The sequence below is a fragment of the Vombatus ursinus genome, unplaced genomic scaffold, assembly GCF_900497805.2.
Source record: "Vombatus ursinus unplaced genomic scaffold, bare-nosed wombat genome assembly UNPS02014782.1, whole genome shotgun sequence".
Lineage (NCBI taxonomy): Eukaryota > Metazoa > Chordata > Mammalia > Diprotodontia > Vombatidae > Vombatus > Vombatus ursinus.
In genome coordinates this window covers 448,300-469,556 of record NW_020954560.1, presented here as the reverse complement: position 1 = coordinate 469,556, position 21,257 = coordinate 448,300, and the positions used below count along the sequence as shown (strand labels likewise).

At 40.8% G+C, this 21,257-nt stretch overlaps 1 protein-coding gene across 1 annotated transcript in view; it reads left to right on the top strand.

The window, feature by feature from the left end:
- Positions 1 to 21,257, top strand: part of LOC114046382 (myomegalin-like) — a 243,814-nt gene that overhangs the window by 104,466 nt on the left and 118,091 nt on the right. Inside the window, exons 5-8 of the mRNA XM_027866699.1 lie at positions 3,625 to 3,701; positions 8,640 to 8,763; positions 9,637 to 9,812; positions 12,111 to 12,228. Of these exons, the coding sequence (XP_027722500.1) occupies positions 3,625 to 3,701; positions 8,640 to 8,763; positions 9,637 to 9,812; positions 12,111 to 12,228 (495 nt within the window). The remainder of the gene's footprint in view (positions 1 to 3,624; positions 3,702 to 8,639; positions 8,764 to 9,636; positions 9,813 to 12,110; positions 12,229 to 21,257) is intronic.

Sequence of the window (21,257 nt, the reverse complement as noted above, 5' to 3'; positions counted from 1 at the left end):
TTCCATGTCAGAGATCTAGACCCTGGAAGGAATTCACCTTCATACCACAAATGAAAGGCTCATAGATCCTGACCCCGGCAGGAATTCACCTTCATATCACAAGTCATAGGTTCATGCATTTAGACCTAAAGAGGATCTCAGAGGGTATCTTGTCCAAGTCTTTTATTCTACAGGTAAGGTAACTAGTCCTGGGAAGGGAGACTTTCCCAAGGTCACACTGGTAGTAATCACTAGAAATGGCATTTGAATCCAGGTCCTGTGACTGGAACGCCTCTGATTCTTTCCACTGTGCTCTGCTGCCTCCCTCAAAATCTCAAAATGCCTTTTAAAAAAGTGTTTTTCCATTGTCCCAAGTCTCTGTAGTTGATGTTGCTAAGTGACGTGATATTTTCGCAGCTTGCGTGCATTGTGCCTAACCTGTGGTCTTTGTGGCTCTTCAGCTACGCTCTCCCAAGTCTGCTGACTCACATTCTTCTTGTGTCACGTGATTTGGGGGAGGAAGAATTATTTCAATCTCTCTGAAAAAAGTCTCTCAGCTCACTGCTTGATGACGAGTTTCCGGTTTGGCTCCTCCACCTTGCACGTGTACCAGCTTTTATGTGGACGCCCAGAGATGTCCTTGCACACACGTGTGTGTAGTCACATTCACTAACACACACTTAAATCTTCTTTTGACAATTTCTTAAACCAAGTCAGTTGCACAGTCAGCAAGTTTTGTCATAGAGTGTCTTGGTTTCTCTACTGTTTGAATGCAGTGTTTAAGCTATGTGGGTACACATATATCCACAACACTCCCCTGACAATACAACAAAGTTTACTTTGAATGCCCTGGTTCCTTTCTGAATAAAACTTAATATGAAATACTGTATTGTTAGATGGTTATGTGTCATTTTTTTTTTTTTGGCTAGGCAATGGGGTTAAGTGACTTGCCCAAGGTCACACAGCTAGTGTTAAGTGTCTGAGGTTGGATTTGAACTCAGGTCCTCCTGCCTGCAAGGCTGGAGTTCTGTGCACTGTGCCACCTAGCTATCCCATTTTGTGTCATTTTTGATAGACAGGTTCAGCTGTCTGCTTCTATTTGTGGAAAGGGTAATATGATATTGACGAAAGCATGACACCTTGTAAAAAGGAGAGGATAGTCTTTGGGTTTTGTTTTTTTTTGGGAAGATATGGCTGAAGTAGTTGGATTTTTGGACCATCATATTCAATGGAAATCTGTTTTCTCTGGAACTGTCACTCTTGTCAGAGCAAAGGAAGGGCAGTAAATAGATCTCAAAAAGAAACAGTTGTCTCCCAACTCCATCTAAAAGTTCATTGTTAACCCAGCATAGAGCAAGTTTTTTTTTTTCCTCTCCTTTTGCGATTGCTCAAAGCTGGCCTAGATCTGGTCACAGGTGCATTTTGCTTTAATAACAGCAATAATAATATTAATAATAGCTAGTGTTTATATAGCATCTACTAAGTGCCAGGCAATATGCTAAGCACTTTACCACTGTTTTATTTGATTAAGCAAACCATAATTGTATTTATTATTGGTCTGAATATAGGCAGCTCCTGAATGTAGGTCATATCTTGAAAATGAGCTTTCTCTGAAAAGAAAATAGGTCTACACTCAAAAACCATGCTGATTATAGGTCACAGTCAAGTTAATATAATCCAGATTTTGAGGAAATGATGCTTATTATATTTGGGCTAAGGGAGCCCAAATGGAATTCCAGATTCATACAGATGGTAAATTAGGGGGTGATTATTTGTTCTCCAGAAGGATCTGCTCTAGGATTACTTTAAGTAGCAAGATCTCTTAGTGCACTGAAAATATAATTCTATTTGTAGACATTTTGCAGAATAATAATATCCTGTCAAATATCATTAACTGGGTCCATAAAAAGGTGATTTACGATATAATAATACAACAAAGGGCAGTTATTCCAATGCAACAATATTATAAGTATCAAGAATCTGGTGTTCTTCCTGTAGGGTTTTGTGAACTTAGAGAAGAGTTTGGCTTGAATGAATGAATGAAGGAAGGAAGGAAGGAAGGAAGGAAGGAAGGAAGGAAGGAAGGAGGAAGCAGTTACTAAATGTTTACCAAGCCCCCTGTGGATACAAATACAAAAATGTGACATTATTGGTCCTCAAAGAGCTTAAATTCTAATAGCGAAGACAACACATATAGGGATTGATGGCTAGGGTGGAATATTTTGGCTTCAAAAATTATTTGGTTTGAAAAATGACACAGTGGCAAAAGGGAAAGTTATTTAACCATTTAGTGCTTAAGAAGCAAAACGCTTAAGTTGAAACGCAAATATATGTCTGTATTGGTAGTGGGAACTTGCTCACCAGAAGTATCCTATCCTAGTAAAATCATATCTGATACAAAAACAAAAAGATTAATAGACCAAAATGTATTTAATCATTCTCTATTGTTGGCTAAGGCTATTTATAGGCTTTTGCAATCACATTTAAAGCTGCTATGAAAATCTTTGACGTATCATCAAAGTGATTGTAGAATGAAGTTGTTCTGGACAGTGCTAAATAGGATAATACCTTACATTTGTCTGTTTGTCTGTTTATAAGACACTTTCATAGACTTTATCTCCTGTGATCCTCACAGTAACATCTAGGTGTCCTGGTGGATCACCTAGATTCTAGAGTCAGGAAGACCTGAATTCAAATCTGGTCTCAGATAGTACTTACTAGCTAAGCGACCCTGAACAATTTCCTGCCTCAATTTCCTTCTTTGTAAATTGGGGATCATAATAGCATCTATCTCACAGAGTTGCTGTGAGAACAAAATGAGACAAAATGTATTTGTAAAGCACTTTTGATCCAAAAAGCTCCATATGAATGCTAATTATAATGATTATTATTGTTAATATTGTTATTCCCCTCTTCCCACCAAGGAAGTATATGGCTAGGCCACCTTTGATACTCCTGATTTTGTCTGATACTGAGAGCTAAGCAGAGTCCTACGTAGTATGGACAGTAGCCTGCTTAAAAGCATTGACAGCTGACTGAAGTGGAGACCCACATCTCCTATTAACCATTACTATGATACCTCACTTGCACAAGGAAGGAACTCTAGATTTTTGAGAGCTTATGAAACAGAAACATGAGCTGTGGTAGGTCCTACTGAACTGAAAAGATTTAGACTAAGGGCCCATAAATGAACTGGGCATCAGCTGAGGAAACTGAGTCCCAGGTAGTTTATATGACTTACCCACAGTCACATAGGTAGTGCCAGAGGCAAAGTTTGAACCCTGGTCCTCTGAATCCAGTGCTCTTTCCACACTGCTTCTGAGGACCAGTCTACCTAAGTGTGAAGAATTTCATCCAGAGAAGACTGGTAGACCAGATACTGTCCCTTTTCCAGAAGGATTTGCGCTAAGATTACTTGTAGGTAACAAGATCTCCTAGTGCACTGAAAATATGTAATTCTTCTGCAAAAGTTTTGCTCAGTGAGAATCAGGATGTTGAGGAGCCCAGAGGCCCTATACAAGAGCAGGTTCTGTAGGGAGCTTGATTCCAGGGCTAGAAATCAGACATCAGGCGGTGGTGACTGGTAGTAGAGATGATGAGGATTTCCAAGCATTGAGGGATGACTAACATCTGTGTTCTTTTCAGAACATCGAACTGAAGGTGGAAGTAGAGAGCCTGAAGAGAGAAATCCAGGAAAAGCAGCAACACCTCGATAAAACATGGTAAGCCACCTCTCAGTGATTACCTGAGCTCTGGTCCCTCCCATCCTCCAGGTGACTCTGTGCTCTGATTGCTGCTGGCCTGCACATATTTTAAAAAGTAAACAGGGGCAGCTAGGTGACACAGTGGATAGAGCACCGGCCCTGAAGTCAGGAGGACCTGAGTTCAAATCCGGCCTCAGACGAAACACTTGACATGTACTAGCTGTGTGACCTTGGGCAAGTCACAACCCCAATTGCCTTACCAAAAAAAAAAAGCAAACAAACAGCACTGGACCCCCAAAGAACTCCTAACTTGTTCCTCTAACTCTTATTACACTGGGGACAATGGGTGCCCTATCAATATGGTGGCATGATTCAATACAATTCAGTATAGCAACAAACATTTATTACATGCCATTACATTACATTATACATTATACATTACATTGTATTATACATTACATTACATTATACAAATATTTATTACATGCTGTGTCAAGGTATCACGCTAGGAACCGAGAATACAAAAATGAAAAATAATAGTTAGTAGCTCCCTCCCTATTGTCTTTGCATCAGTGGTTCTTGAACTTTTTGGTCCTAGAACCAAAAATGATTAAGGGCCTCCCCTCCCCCAAAGAACTTTGATGTTGGCTATAGGTATAGATATTTACCATATCAGAAACTAGAATATTATAATTATTTAGTATTTTTTTTTATTATTATTATTATTATGGAAACAGTTTTGACCTTGAGGACCCACTGAAAAAGTCTCAGGGAATCCCAGGGGTCTCTAGACCTTACTTTTAAGAATTACTGCTTTGGCGGCAGCTAGGTGGTGCAGTGCATAGAGTACTGGCCCTGAAGTCAGGAATACCTGAGTTCAAATCTAACCTCAGACCAAACACTTGACACTTACTAGCTGTGTGACCCTGGGCAAGTCACTTAACCCCAATTGCCTAAAAAAAAAAAAGAGGAATTACTGCTTTGGACAAAGAAACCATTCCTCTTTTGGCATTTAAATCTTTTCACAATCTGCCTCCAATGTTCTTTCTAGATTGAATTAATTTTCCTCCTCCTCATTCGCTCCCTATAAACATTCAGGCTCTTGCTTTCATGCCCAGAATGCTTTCTCCTCACCTCTGCCTTTTAGAACCCCTAGCTTCCTTCAAGGCTCAGCTGCCCACCTCAGGAGGCCTTGCCTGAGCTCTCCTTCCCCCCAATATTTGGGCTCCACCCCCTCCCCAAAATTACTTTATTTTGTATGCATTTTGTCTTCTTTTCTGTGTGTATATCATTATTTCCCAGTAGAAGATAAGCTTTTAGAGGACAGATTCTTTTCTTTCTTTCTTTCTTTCTTTCTTTCTTTCTTTCTTTCTTTCTTTCTTAATATTCTCAACACTTAGCACAGAGCCTAGCACATATTATTAGGTACTTAAGTACTGTTTGTCAAATTGAATCGACATTTGAATTTCTATTTGAAGGAAAATCAAGGTTATGAAAGGTATGAGGGAATCCTTAGGTACTCCAGGATTCTAAATTTTCAAGAAAAATTCACTTATGCTCAGTAGAGAGTCCTTGCTTTTCTTTCTTCTTAAATAAAATTTTTATCAATGTCTTTTATTTTTTCCATCATTTAAATGCCCCCACCCCATGCTTGCTTTTCTGAGCGTTGATATCTTACTAAAAATGAAAAGTGGATGAATGTCTTTTGGAAAAATTTGTGCCAACTGAAACAAAATAAGGAGTTTTCAGCTAGCACAGAAAACACATGATTCTGTCTCCATTTTTTAAGGATTACAGTTAATCAAGGTTTAAATACACACATTCAAGGAGTTAAAACACACAGGGGCAAATCCATTTCCCAAGGTTTGCCTCCTGAGGTCCCAGGCATTCCTTTTCACCTTAACCCCAGGATAGCAGCAACTTTTCTATCCTTAAAGGAGGCATGCCACTAGGGGGCACAGTGGATAGAGCACCAGGCCTGTAGTCAGAAAGACCTGACTTCAGATCTAGCCTCAGACATTTACCAGCTGTATGACTCTGGGCAAGTCACTTACCCTCTATTTGCCCTAGTTTTTTCATTTGTAAAATTTTCTTGTTCAGTTGTTTTTCATTTACATCCAACTCTTCATGAGCCCATTTGAGGTTTTCTTGGCAAAGATGCTGGAGTAGTTTGCCATTTCTATCTCCAGTTCATTTTACAGATGAAGAAACTGAGGCAAACAGGGTAAAGTGATTTGCCCAGGGCCACACAACTAGTAAGTGTCTGAGGCCAGATTTGAACTCAGGAAGATGAGTCTTCCTGACTCCAGCGCCCTCCCCCACCCCACCCCAGCACTATGGCGCCACCTAGCTGCCCCCTTTTGTAAAATGGGATAATAGTATAATAGTATTAGATTAATACTTAATTAGAGTAATACTTGATTAATAGTATTATAATAGTATTAGATTAATAATTAATTAATAGATTAATAGTGTTATTCCCATTTTACAAAAGGGGGCAGCTAGGTGGTGCCATTGTGCTGGGGTGGGGTGGGGGGGCGCTGGAGTCAGGAAGACTCATCTTCCTGAGTTCAAATCTGGCCTCAGACACTTACTAGCTGTGTGGCCCTGGGCAAATCTCTTTACCCTGTTTGCCTCAGTTTCTTCATCTGTAAAATGAAACCCTTCAGGGTTGTTGGCCAAGGATTAAATGAGATAATAATTGTAAAGCTCTTACCACAGTGCCTGGTACACAGTAAGTGCTATAAAAATGTTAGCAATTATTACTGGTGTTGTTTTTTGTTATTATTATTATTATCTGTAAAATAATAGCATAATGGCACTTATCATCATCATCATCACCATCATCACCATAGGACCTATCTCTCAAGGGTTTTTGTGGGGATCAAATGGGATAGTATCTGTTAAGCCCTTAACACAGTGCCTGGAACTTAGCAGGTAATTAGTAAATGCTTGTCCTTCCTTTCCCTTCCCAGGGGGTCCTCTATTCCAAGGGAGCCCAGGAGGGACTGTTTAGTGGCTCCCTGGGAGTAGGATAAACCTCTGCCACTCTACAGTAGAGGGTAGTTGCTGGGGAACGGGAGGCAGCAGGTTCCTAATGAGCCTCTCAGCAAGGCTGGGTCATTGAGCAGGGTCAGCTCCCAGTGGGGAGCCTCCTCTGGTCACTTTGGAGACAGCCCCGGAAGTGAAACAGAGTTTGCATGGAGTCAGCATCTCTAGCCAATATCCCGTAGCCTTGGAAATGAAGACATGGGGGAAAGTGGATTATAGTCAAGAAATGATTAAGAACTTGGAACAAAAATCCAAACTGCATTAAGGACCACTCAGCACTCGGCTCTGAAAATGCGCATCATCTTCTTTGCCTTCTTTCTTTCCCTGATCCCCCTAAGTTTAAGGACAGCTGCCTGCCCTCTATAAATAAACTAGTGGCACCTGATTCACTTACTCTGGGACCTCTAGGCATTCCTGTGGACAGCAGAGAAGGGTAGCTGTGCCAAAGTCCTGAGCTCTCCTGGATAAAATGGTTGGCCCTCCACCAAAAGAAAACATTTCAAAGCTCTGGGTCAGGGCTGCACAGATTTCAATGGACAGCCTGCGCTTGACCATCTGCTGTCAGAGGCAAGGAGAATTCAAGTAATGAGAGGGATGGGTTAGAAGGCAGTAAGAAGAAAGATTTCAAGGTCAGAAGGTTGTGAATTGGGCAGATTTTCTTTCATCTTTCAAACGTTTTCTGAAAGGCCCCCTTTCCAATTTCTTATCTTGAATCTGTAGTAACAGTGGAGGTTTGGGAGAGACAAATAATCTACGTGATGTAAAAACCTACATGTGCTAAGTTTCTTAAATCTTATCAGAGAGGGGATTGGAAAGACATCTTTTCTCTATCCAAGGTTAATGAGACAAACTTGTCTCTTTCTTCCTGGTCAAAATGATTTGAAGTTGTAAGAGCACTTGATGGCTTCATCTACTGTCTCCATGGGACACTAATGCCCGTCAGTCAGTCAGTCAATCAACTTTTTGTTGATTGTTGATTGTTTTTCAAATCAACAATTAGGTGCCTACTGTTGGGGTTTAGGGGGTGCTGGGACCCCAAAATAACAAGAGCAAGAGACAGGGGTCCTGCTCGAATGAATTCGACCCCAAGCCTTCTTTCAGTCAAAGACAAGGGTTATTAAAATCTGCCATATTGGTCAGACTCTTAAGGGATCTGAACATGTATGACGATTGTCAATTGACAATCAGGCTAGATTGAATCTCAGCCATTGGTTAGACTTTAAGAATCAGAATCCTTTAATGTAGGCCAAGATGGATCTCACATACAGAAAGACTATGGGAGGGATCTAGGAGTGGCCAAGTAGTGAGGAGGGGTCTAGAAAGGTTCTGGATGGAAGTGGGCAGTAAACTGGGGTGACTGGCTCTGGGGGACCGGAGTTTAGATAGGATTAAGGGTGGGAAGTGGCCAGGGGCAATCCATCCAGAGGTAACAGAATTGGGATATTGGACCTAGGTCACAATGAAAGGCCAGTTGAGAGGATTACTGGGATGATCCCTCAGGTGAATACCAGAGACTTGACCAAGTGGGAAAAGGAGAAAATTCAAGGAAAGTTGGGAGGGGGGATTGGTTCCCAGGGCCCATATCCCTCCATTTGCCCCTCAAACAATTGGGACCTAAATTCTTTTAGGGTAGGGGTGAAGGTCTCCGCTTGGGCCCGTACCCCATCACCTACTATATGCCAGGCACTGTACTAAATGCTGGGGATATAAATTTAAAAAAAATAGTCCCTGCCCTCAAGGAGTTTACAATCTAAAGGGGGTTAGAGGAGGAGACAACACAGAAAAGGAAGTCGACAAGGGGGAGGGGGAGGACAGGGAAAGTGCTTGACATGGGGGTAGGGTGGAAGAGTCAGACAAATGCCAAAGTACAGCCAGGCTTCTGATTAGCCAGCGTTGTCATTGCAGGGCAGCAGCAGAGAATCTGAACAGCCACAACGAAACTGAGCTCCGGCGCCATGATGAAGAGAGGCAGCAAGAGAAGGAGCACGTGTACGAACTGCTGGAGAACAAGATACAGCTTTTGCAGGAGGTGAATGTGTGCTCCAGAGCCCCGGACAAGATGCGTCTGACACCCTCATTTATTCCTCTGTCCGGGCATGCATGTGTATGTCTACACACACATACCTAGACATGATCACGTCTCCCAACCCCCAACCTCTCTTCCCGTCCCCATCCCAGGCTCCCTGGTTTTCAGACTTGGCTCTTGGAGTCCGAAGGCCTTGAATGGAGTCTTGGCTCTGCCACTAAGCTCTTGCTTCCTATGGGCAAGTTGCTTGCTTAATCCTTCTGATTCGCATCTGTAGAATGCTTTTAATACCCACTCCCTGCAGGGTTATTGTGAGGAAAGTAATTTCTAAATTGTATTATTCAATATACATGTGAGCAAGTAGATAGTTCTATATACATTGAGGCAGTTAATTGTTCAGTGGATAGAGCATGGGACCTGGAGTCAGGAAGACCTGAGTTCAAATCCAGCCTCAGATACATATTAGCTGTGTGACCCTGGGCAAGTCAATGAACCTCTGTTTGCTTCAATTTCCTCATCTGTAAATGGGAATGACAATAATGGCACATACCTCCCAGGGTTGTTGTGAGGATCAGTTGAGATGGTACTTAGCACAGAGCCTGGCACATAGTTAATAGTATATACATGTTAGCTATAGTATTATTATTATTAAATTGAGCTATTATAATAATGATAATCATCATTATCATTCTTGAATCCTGCTTGATATATTACATGTCATAGCGTGATAATATACTATGATCATGTAATATGATATTACATACATATGACATTACATTTCATTCTTGAATATTTGAATACACAGGCTATTGTTATTTTGGGGCTCCTGCCTTCTGTGTGGCCTCCTTGAGATCTCTGTGTTTATTCTCTATCCAGGAAACCAAGCTTGCAAAGAATGAGGCTGAACGGATGGCAGCTCTGGTGGAGGCTGAGAAAGAATGCAACCTGGAATTAACTGAGAAGCTGAAGGAGGTCACCAAGGATGGGGAAGACGTGCCAGGAATGAAGAGTCAGGACAACAACCACTGCACCGCCCTGGCCCAGAGAGACAAGTAGGTGATTTGGGCCGTCCTTGACTTACTTTCTCCTTTTGCATGCTCTTGTAGATGACAGAACACATTCCACTCTCCCTGACCCAAAGGAGGGTTTAGGGGACCATCATGGTTCTCCAACAATGCCCTAGGAGGTTCAGTAATTGGACCACAAGTCATCTGGTACTGGCGCTTGGAGTGACGTGCAGGTACCAGTCTCCTGGTGTCACCAACTTAAATATTCTATGGGTTGCCAGTCTTCATGGCAAAGAATAGTACTGGGATGCAAGATTAAAGAAAAAAAAAAGGTTGGAAAACCACAGGGTTAAGAGCCTTGACCACTTCTAGTGGCCGGCATAGACTTGGCCAGGGGAGTGAGAAGTCTAAAAACTAGCTTATTTATAACAATGATGATGATGAGTGACTACAAGCATTATATTTTACGTCTGAATCTCTCTTTTTTCAGGGTTTTTTTTTAAAGTTTCTATTTTCATGATCCTAGTTCATCATCAAAACAAACGTGAAATAAATAAGGGAAGTATTTCTATCCCCATTTTATAGGAAGCAACACATTAGAGTGAAAAGAGAGGACCAGATTTGGTGCCATGAGATCTGAATTCTGATGCCAAATCCTGTCACTGACTACTTTAGGCAAGTCATTCCCTCTGGGCCTCAGTATTATCATAAGGAAGGGTGGGTGAAGGTAGTGTGGTATATTGGTTAGAGCACTGGACTTGGATTCAGAAAGACCTGAGTGAATACTGCCAAAGGTGATTAGTAGCTGTTTGACCCTGGATAAATCACCTCATGTTGGTCAGCCTCAGTTTCCTCATCTGTAAAATGGGAATAATAGTGTTGTGAGGAATAATGAATATCAAACACTCCATCACCACAATTATCTTGTTTTAAGCTTATGGAACACCATAATAGCCCTTAAGGTGTACTTGGTTCTCTCCTCTTCAATTTTAGGGAGATTATTTTAGATGAAAAGTTCTGAGTTCAGTCATGATGACTTTGAGCCTCCAGGTAGGAAATTTTCTAACAATGAGGGCATTATATTTTTATTTATTATTTATTACATTATATTTATATTTATCTCTAGTTTAATCTCTGTCCTCTGTGGCTGGGACAAGATCCAGCTTATTGAATGTTTCATATTATATTCCAGTGTCTTTGGATGGGCAGGCATCTGTCCTATGGGGGAAGCCGGGGAAAAGCTGGCATTTTCTTGGAATTTCCCTTAGCCTGGGTTCTCTAAATGTGAGATGCTTATTGAGACAATGACTTTCCTCCATAGCGTCCTTCTCTTCCATAGTTCAGTCTTCTCAAAAGAGCATTGGGAATGCCATGCTTGCTTCAGCCTCCTGGTTCTAAGATTGCTTCTTTCTTTTATACAAATTGATTGAGGAGAAGGAGGGAAGAGGAAGAGAATAACGCATCTAGTTTCACACAGTAGCATTGATTGATTCAAGGACTTTTCATGGGCCTCATTTAACTTGTTTTAATCAATGCTATCCACACTGCCAAAGGCATCAAAGCTAAAATAGGGTGATTTCAACCTCAGCCTTACAGACGAATGAATAAATGAAGGAAGGAAGGAATGAAGGAATAAAAAAGCGTTTATTAAGCACTTACTATGTACAAAGTGTAGGATGTGTAGAGAAATGGAGATAACAAATGGAGAAGCAGACACAGTCCCTGCTCTCCAGGAATTCCTATTCTAATGGGGAACCAAAAGAGATAACATTATGTAAAATACTTTGCAAACCATAAAGTCAACTAGCATTTATTAAGCATCTACCCAGTAACAATGTTAGCTATTAATATTAGGACCAGATGATCTCTTATTTACTTCCTCTTTATCCTGCCTATAGCTTGTTTGTACATATTTTTTTGCTTGTTGTCTCCCCGTTAGACTGCAAGTTACTCGAGGGCAGGGGCTGTCTTTTTTGCCTCTTTGTAACCCCAGAGCTTAGTATGGTGCCTTGCCCACAGCAGATGCTTAATATCAACCAACCAATTGATAAAATAATTAATAAATGTTTATTTATTGACTGATTAATCAGATTCTTTCCAGCTCTACCAGCCTATGATTCCAGCTGAGGAAAATCATCTAAAAGTAAATTTGATGATTTGCCTCAAGCCACAGAGCTAGTTAATAGCAGAACCAGGATGAAACTAGACCCTCCTGCTGCCCTCCCTAGCCCAGTGCTCTTTTCACTAGACTATTTGTTCTTTCTTTTGAGTTAGCCTTAAATCAAAGGTGATAATATTTTCCTCGTCACTCTCATCATTATTGGCATTCTTTCATTATTCCAGAAGGATTGATGAGTTGAGCCAACGCCTGGCTGCCCAGGAGAAGCTTGTCGAACAGCTGTCCAGAGAGAAGCAAGAACTTTTGCAGCATTTGGAAGAACACAAGGGCATGGACATCCAGGTAAGAGTCGGGCTGCTTGCCTGGGTTATCATCTTCATCTTTTCCTCAACCCCATTTCCCGGTCAATGGGGCCATTCATTGTTTGTGGACAGTCAAAAGTCTAGTTCTGCTATCTGAAATTCCTTACTTCATATAGTACCTTGTTAAAGTTTAATTGGATCAATTATTATTCATATAGCGGCATGGAGGAAAAGTATTGGAGGAAGGTTTGTACCTGCACAAGTGAGATGCTTAATTTGAATTTACTGAGAACTGATTTTTTTCCACTGAATTCTAGAATATGTCTCTGCTAAAATACCATTGACAGTCCTGAGATGCTCTGACAGAGAACCTTTGTGGGTAAACAACATAGAACCACAAATTTAGCACTAAAAGTGAGCTATGAAGTCATCTAGTACAACTCCCTCATTTTACAGATGAGGAAACTAGGACCCAGAGAGGTCAAGTGATTTACCTGGAATCACACAAGTAGGAAATTGATATGAGCTTGTAGATATGTGAGACTTGATTTGTCTGTATGCAAGTAGGTGGCAAGGCAGAGCAGGAAAGAAAAGAATGGCAACTTCAGGGACCTCAAGGTATTGTATGCATTGAAGAAATGTCTATCTACTGGCATAGAATGTCTTGGCGGCATGAAATCAGTTCTCCCACATTGTTCTGAGCAACGGTAGCTTCACTGGAATAAGTGGAAGAGAACACATTTAGATTAATAAATTGTGCCATGTGGTTAAAAAAATTAGTCTAATGATGATATATGTACATCCTTGAAAGGTTGGCTGCCAGGTTATAGATTTTGGTGCATATCATCCTTTGGTTTTGGTAAATACTAAAATGCATGTTTCAGTATTTAAAACGTTTTTTCAAATGTCAGTCTTTTGAAAGATCCATTATTCCAATAGTTTAGTATTTCCTCCACCTCTAAAGATCAAGCAGCGCCAATGACCAATCACAAGGGACTAAATAAGTATAGAATTTTTACCTTTTATGTATGAAAAATGTAAAACCTATGTCTAAGATTGTTACTAGTCATTAGGTAACTTATAAGGAAGATTGGGGTAGACCTGAGTATGATATGACTTCAAAAAGTAAAACCATTCAAGTACAGCTAAAAGAGTAATTATCTTCTACAAATGAGGTGCAAGAGGAGGAACCAATACAGAGGAATTAGATGGGGGAGGGAGGCTGTTAGCTCTGGAAACCTACTCTCATTGGAATGGGTTTAAGAGGGGAAAATACATATACATTTAGAAGAGTATAAAAGTCTTCTAAATTTAGGAAGAAATAAAACTCTAAGGGGATAGGGAGGGGGGAGAGGATTAACGAGGGTTCTTTAGAAGGGAGGGTGTGAGAATGGGTTCAAAGGGGGATAAATAAGGGAATTTAGATTTAGGGAAATGGGAGGATAAGGGAGGGATTGCTGGAGTTGGGGTAGGTTAAATAATAGGAGGGTAAGGTAACAGGTAGAAGTAAAGTGGAGGAGTTAGGAGAGATAGGAAAATAAAGAGATATGCACAAATATAAAAACAAAGATTAGGAGTAGAATCTCTTAGGGAAAGCATATGTATATATATATATGTGTATGTATGTATGTGTATACATGTATGAGTGTATGTATATATCAGTACCTATATATAAATATATCCAATGCTCAACTGTACCCTTGGGGTGGTGGGTAGGGGGAGAGAGGGGGAAGAAAAGAACAAAGTAAAAAGTGTACAGCAGAGAACAAAAGAAAACCTACAAGGAAGCAAAGAAAAGATGGACAGCTAAAGATCAAGCGTACCTACTCTATGCCAATTACTATGTTAGGTATTGGAGATACAAACGCAAAAATAAAATAGTCCCTGCTCTCAGGGAGCTTACATTCGATCAGGGAAGACATCACGTAGTTACTAAGTATGAGTACATACAAGAGTATACATATACAAGTAGGTATGCTAGTCAGTCAATAAACATTCATTAAGCATCTACTATGTCCTAACTACTGTGCTAAGCACTGGGGAGACAAAGAAAGACCACGGTCTAACAGGAGAAAACATACAAATGACTATCTACAAAAACAGATATATGCAGCATAAATTGGAAATAATCCATAGAGGGAAGGCACTAGAATTAAGAGGGATTGGGAAAGGCTTCCCGTAGAAGGTAGGATTTTAGCTGGGACTTGAAGGAAATTGGGGAAGCCAGGAGGTGGAGGAGAGCAAGAGCATTGCAGGCATGGGAGACAGTGTGTGTGTATCTATGCATTTGTTAAACACACCAACAATAAATATATATGCAAAATATATTACAACCACTCCCCTCCCTAATAGATGGTCTTCATGGGTTGTGGGGGCACCAGAATCCATAACCTAGCAGTCAACCTTCCAAGGAAGTTTCCTTCTGGAAATAGACTGTGTTTGTTGTCTGAGGACCAATCTAATTGGTCAGACGACCAACACAGTCTATTTCTAGGACCCGTACTCAAAACCTGCTTAGTCCTAGCAGAGGTTTCCTTCTGAAGGCCTAGCCTTCAGCAACTTCAGCCCTAAGGCCAACTCCACAGCATTGGAAGAGGATTTAATTAAAATACAGCCAGGTCCTAAATAGTGCAAATAATAAACTGACTGAATCAGACCAGAATGTATACTATGCAAAGACATAATTGTCTAAAATATGGAAATTGGTTTCGGTGTAGTGGAAATGTGCAGGGTGAATTTGAATAAAGTGACCCCTTCAGGGGAATTCATTATTTGTACTAATGAAGAGCTAGCTGTAATATTTCCAACACAAGTGAGAAAATCAGGGTCTTTTAAAATCAGTCTTTCCAATGGAAAAGGGAACAGAGTTGAAAAATGATTCTCCTTTATAATCTCATTTCTTTCTTTGAACTTGTGATTTAATTGGTTTAATAAGCTCACTCTATCAGAGCAGATAGTATCGTCTCTTAATAATATTAATAGCTAGCACTTAATAATATTAACTAGCATCTGGGGGGACTTTAGGATTTGCTCGGCACTTTGAAAATATTATCTTTTCTTTTTCCCACAACAATCCTTAGAGGTAGATGCTTTTATTATCCTCATCTTACAGATGAGGAAACTGAGGCAGGCAGAGGTCTTGTCCAGGGTCAAATAACTAGTAAGCTTCTTAGGCTGCATTTGAACTCAGGCCCAGCATTATCTCTATCTAGATGCCTACATGGAGTAAGGACGATTTGCCTGTAGTAGCAGCAGCAGTAGCAGCAGCAACAGCAGCAGCAGCAGCAGTAGTAGTAGTAGCAATAGCAGTAGTAGTAGTGATAGCAGTAATGGTAGTAGTAACAGTAATAGCTAAAATTTCTATAGTGCTTACTACGTGCCAGGCACTGGACTAAGTGCTTTACAATTATCACCTCATTTGATTCTGATAACAACCCTGGGGATGGGGTAGGTGCTGTTATTATCCCCATTTTATACGTGAGGGAATGGCAGCCAACAGAGGATGAGTGACTTGCACAAGGTGACATAGCTAGTAAGCTTCTTTGACCAGATTTGAACTCAAGTCTTTCTGACTCCAGGTCCAGCATTCTACCCACTGTGCCATCTAGATGCCTGGACAGAGTATTATTAGCCTCAGAGAGATGCCTGGGGTACATTGAGAGATTAGGTAAAATTAGCCAGGGTCACACTGCCAGAGTGTGTCAGAGGTAGGTCTTAAATCCAGGTCTTCCTGACTTTTAAGCTGTCTCTCTGTCCTTTCTGTCAAGTAGCCTCTGTAGTCTAATGTATTATATTCTGGTAATTAATGAATACACAGAATTTAGCAAACTGAGCCCTGGGTATAAATGAATAGATTGCGCTGCTTGGCTCGTAACACATTTGAGAGGTTCTTCTAATCTTCCTTGGCAGGGCTCAGGGACTGAGTCTTCAAGGACAGCATCTTGTGGGTATGAGTGGCTGACGGTCTAGATTGTGACCTGGGATACAGAAGGCAGGAAGTTAGGTAGGGGGATCAACAAAAAAGGAAGTTCATGATGGTTATTGTGGGCTGAGACCACATTCATTCAGTAAACATTTATTAAGCACCTACTATGGGGCATATCAAAGAGCACCATTCTGAAAATGACCCCTGATGGCATTGCTCTAAATCTTGATAGAGAGGATTCTCTTTCTGCTGGTTCTTATCTCTGAGTAATCATTCCCTGCCCTACCTTCTTATATATTAATATATAATATGTTGGTTATAATATGGCTAACCCAATTACTCCAACTGTTGGTTTGCTGCACAGAACATGGGTGGCATCAGCAGTAACCACAATGCATCAGTTTGGTGTCCAGTGCCCGAATCCCCATGCCATGTCTAGAATTGTGGGTGTTGGCCACTGGCTCTGTTATATCCATCTTGTTTGATAGAGTGGGGACCCCTTGTGGAAGGAGCTCTGTTTATTGGTGCACATTGGGAGGGTCAGTAAGTCAGTTTATTGGGAAGTTTGGTAGGGGGATCAACAAAAAAGGAAGTTCACGGTGGTTATTGTGGGCTGAGACTTCATTCAGTAAACATTTATGAAGCGCCTACTATGTGCTTAATATTTTATATTAATATCCCAGTGTCTTGTTATATAATTGTATAATAATAGTACATATATTAATATTCCAGTGTTGTAGTAAAGGACATCCCCTTTATCTCCTATTTATATTAATATTCCAGTGTTATATTAAAGGATATCTTTTAATATACCAATGTTTTAAGCACTGGGATACAAAAACAAAGCACTCTCCAACCTCATAGGGTTGTTGTAAGGGTTCAGTGAGATAATATATGTAAAGTGCTTAGCTCAGTGCTTGGCCCATAGTAGGTGTTTAATAAATGCTTATTTTCTTTCCTTTCCATAGATGGTTAGAATTATTCAAATGAAAAGGGCTATTTTCAGATGTAGTGGATTTCCCCTTACTGCAGGTCTTCAAGTAAGATTTGGATGATTATTTGTTGGTTAGGTTTTAGAAGGGATGGTTGTTAAGGTATTAGTTGGGGTCTCTGAGGTCCCTTCCAACTCTCAGATTCTGCGGCTTTGTGGAAGTAGACTTAACAAAATGTGGCTACAGTTTGGATTTATGTAATGATTCCAAGGTTGAAAACCTGATTGAATAGGAGGATGGTAGTGCCATCAACAGGAATAGAAAAAGTTAGAAAGACAGGAGGATTTGGAAGCGAAAGATAATGAGTTCTCTTTTGTACATATTGAGTTTAAGAAGCCTATAAGCCAGGTAATTGTTGATGCAGACAGAAACTCAGGAGAGAGACTAAGGCTAATGTGTTGAAACGGGAGTTGTCTTCAGAGAGACGAACTGAACCCAATGGGAGCTGATGAGATCAGTAAGGGAGGATATGAGGAAAGAAGAGAAGAGGGTCCAGACTAGAACCCTGGAGTACACCTATACATAAATGGCAGGACATAAGGAATGATCCTGCAAAAGAGACAGGATTGGTCCAAAAGGTCGAAAGAGAACCACAACTGAGCCATGTCATAAAAAACCTAGGGAAGAAAGAGTGCTAGAAGGAAATGGTACAGAGAGGTTAAGAAGGAAGAGAAATGAGAAAAGGTCACCAGATTTGATGATTAAGAGATCTTTAGTAACCTTAGAGTGAGCAGTGTCAGTAAAAGAATGAGGTACAAAACCGTATTGTAAGGGGTTGAGGAGTGAAAAGGAGAGAAGAGCAGATGATTTGTGTGAATGGTTTTTCCCAGTTTTTCCCAGGACTTTGGCTAGGAAAAGAGTATTAACTTGAGAGGATAGTAGGATCGAATGAAAGGTTTGTGTTTTTTTGGGGTTTTTTTGTTTCAATAAGGCTGGGGTAGATCTGGGAATATTTGTAAAGTAGCAGGAAAGGAGCCAGTAGATAAGAAGAGACCGAAAATTAGAGAGCCAGGATGGGGGGATAATATAGGCTTGAACAATAGAATTTATACCCTTTGGGGATAGGCATTTCTTTGAGGTTGGTTTTGTTTTGTTTTGTTTTGTTTTTTGATCTTTGGATCCCTAGTACCCAACAAAATACCTAATAGTAGACACTTAATAACTGTTGAAAGAATGCGTAACAACCCCTACTGACCGGCTTCCACTTGACACCCGGTGCCCAGACCCAGGAAAGAGTTCGTAAGACTTTTGCAATTCATTTTGACAGTTTCTGGCTAGCACCCTGTGTACCCTTATAACCTGATGATACAGTACCCGTTTGTCTTCACATTTAGAAGAACTTGACATCAGAGAGAGAGACCCTTCTGAAGCAAAGAGAATGAAAAACTCTTCTCCTATCCCCTTCCCTCCTTCCCTGATTTTCCCCTTTGTTTCTGTGACCAGAGGAGACTTACTCCCTACCCACAGGCATTTTCGGTATAGGAGTTATATGGCATCTTTTCCAAAGTGTATATGTGTGTGTGTGTGTGTGTGTGTGTGTGTGTGTATGTAAAATTCAATAATGACAGATATAATTCAATATAAAGAAATTCAATAATAAATATAATTCAAGCAGGTAATTAAAACCTTCATGATCCCCCAAGAATCCCATGAAAGCATGTTCCTCTACTAGATACCTCCCATGCCATGCCCCATCATTTATACACATGGTGGGTACTACAGCCAAAGGGAGCAGTGTGAGTGATTTTTAATTTACCTTACCTAACTACAGCCCATCCTGAGGAGATGAAAGCGATACAGTAGATTGAAAACATTTTCTCTACTGTAGCATCTTGGGAAAAATTATTCACACTCAGTTTAAAAGAACTGGCAGAAAAATTCAATTGTATGAACTGTGAGCCGTCTATGAGGTCAGTGAAAGCAGGCTGACGATTAACAACTGGGGAAGTTACCAGGGTTTTTAGTTCTCATCTATGCTGCTTATTTAAAGGGTGGCTCAGCATATTCATAAAGTTCGCAGGAGATATTACAGTGAGAAGTGGGACTAGGGCCGTGGAACAAAATACTTGAGAAGCGCTAATATCCCTACCATCCTCATCCTGTCTTCAAGGTGAGTTTCACCTGGGTCACTTGGTTGAGAAGTGTTGCTAAAAAGACCAAAGTCACAGGTCTTTTCAGACCTATAGGTCTTTTCACATAGGAAAATCTTATTTTATGAAAACAATTTGCCCAGTGTCACATAGCCAGAATGGGTCAGAGGCAGGAGTCTTCCTCACTCTGAAGCTAGTTCTCTATCCTCTGAAGTCTAATATATATATATCATATTCTAGAAATACACAGATACGTGGAATATAGCATATTGAGCACAAGGCATACATTAATAGATTGAATTATATAGATCAGAAGTATCAAACTCTATGCTGCAGGCAAAACTCCCCAGTGTGGGTCAGAATAAGATTAAAATGTAATTGGGAAGTGTTTGATAAAATAAATGAAACTGCATCACAACATCAATAATGTGAATTTGTGGTTTCCCAAGTCAGTACGCAGCCTGCAGGGATCCGTTTCTATTTGTTTTGACGTCCCTGGTTTAGATGACATCACTTTCAGAAAGGAATTAAATACTTCCGCGGTCCTCACTGAAAGTGTGCCTGTTACTACTCTCCTACATTTCTGGAACACCCATCTCCCTGTTTTCACAGGGGAGGAATCTTCACAAAATACATTCTCAAGTTCAGGCTTGTCCACCCCATTAAAGCCAGACCTGGACTTTCTTACTCCCAAAGGACCTCCGCCATCAATTGGCAGCTGGGTTGCCAGAAACAAGGAGATCCTACAGCATTGTATAAGGCAAGTACATTGACGGAATGATGTTACTCCCAATTTCCCACCTTGCTGCCACCTCCCAACCCCCACTGCTTCCTAGACAGTTACTTTTGTTCAAGCCAAACCACATCAATTTGGATTAGAATGTGCCCAGGCAGCGGGTTCACTTCCAAATTCTATAAGGGTCCCTTTTGTATTTAGGAGCACCTGCCTGCCCCATGTTCTTGGCCTCTATGCTCTTCACCTCCACTTTAATAAGACACAAATGGACACAGCCCTTGTCCTGTATCAACCTACAGAGTCTCTCGTTTGGGTGCCAAGTGGCCTGGTAATAATATCTTGGTATAGGACTTTTTGTTCCTCCAAAGTAGAGCTACAAAATCGTGGGATATATTTGCTGATTGTTAAACTGATTTTTGTTACCTCCTCCTCCGAAGCAGTGAAATGCCCCATCTCTATGAAGCTTATTCATGACACCAGACAGACAGGGAAGGTGCAAAACAAGGGAAAAGGAGGTTGAGTCAGCCTCTTTGTTCTTTTCGATCTCTGTGTTTTGTGATTTTTATAGCAAGAGATGCACTCATAAGTAAGATACGCTAATAGGGGCTTTCACTGAAGAAATGAAAAATAATTAAAATGCACAGCAAGATCAGCAGAAGCAGAATATTAGCCAAGCAGCATCCTTTCTGACTTACAAAGCAGTCATCACTCATGACACTTTGTTTAGGCCTGGTCTGGGCTTGGATATAAACAGTGCTGCCTATGGAACAAAACATGCTATTTCTCAAAATAGCTCACATTCCCGAGTTGCCATGGAGAGATCTGACATGGAGCCTTAAGTCAAAAACATTCCACATGCTCAATGCAAAGACTGAACACATCATAGGAATTAATGACCCCAGACAGCTCTAGGACACCCGCATATAAGGAGATTTCTCAGAGCGGCTTTGTGCAATCTCCTACTGGAGTGGACACCTATCAAATATGCAGGCAGAGTTTCAATTCACAGATCCTCATCCAGCAGCCATGTGTCCTAGACACCCATTAGATGCAAGCCAATGACAGCCATTACCAGTTAATGAAGAAGAATGCTGAAACTTCATAACCAGCCCTTCCACCCAATTAAAAGGTGTAAGATATTTATTTCCAACTTCATCAGATATTGACAAGACACCTGCTACTGTGTTCAAGGTCCTGGACTATGTCCTGTGCTTGCCTCTGTTTGCTGGTCCATCCTCCACCCAGATGCCAAAGAGATAATCTTAAAGTACAGGTCTGACCATGTCATTCCCCTATCCACTTTAAACTTATTTGTGTCCATTTGGT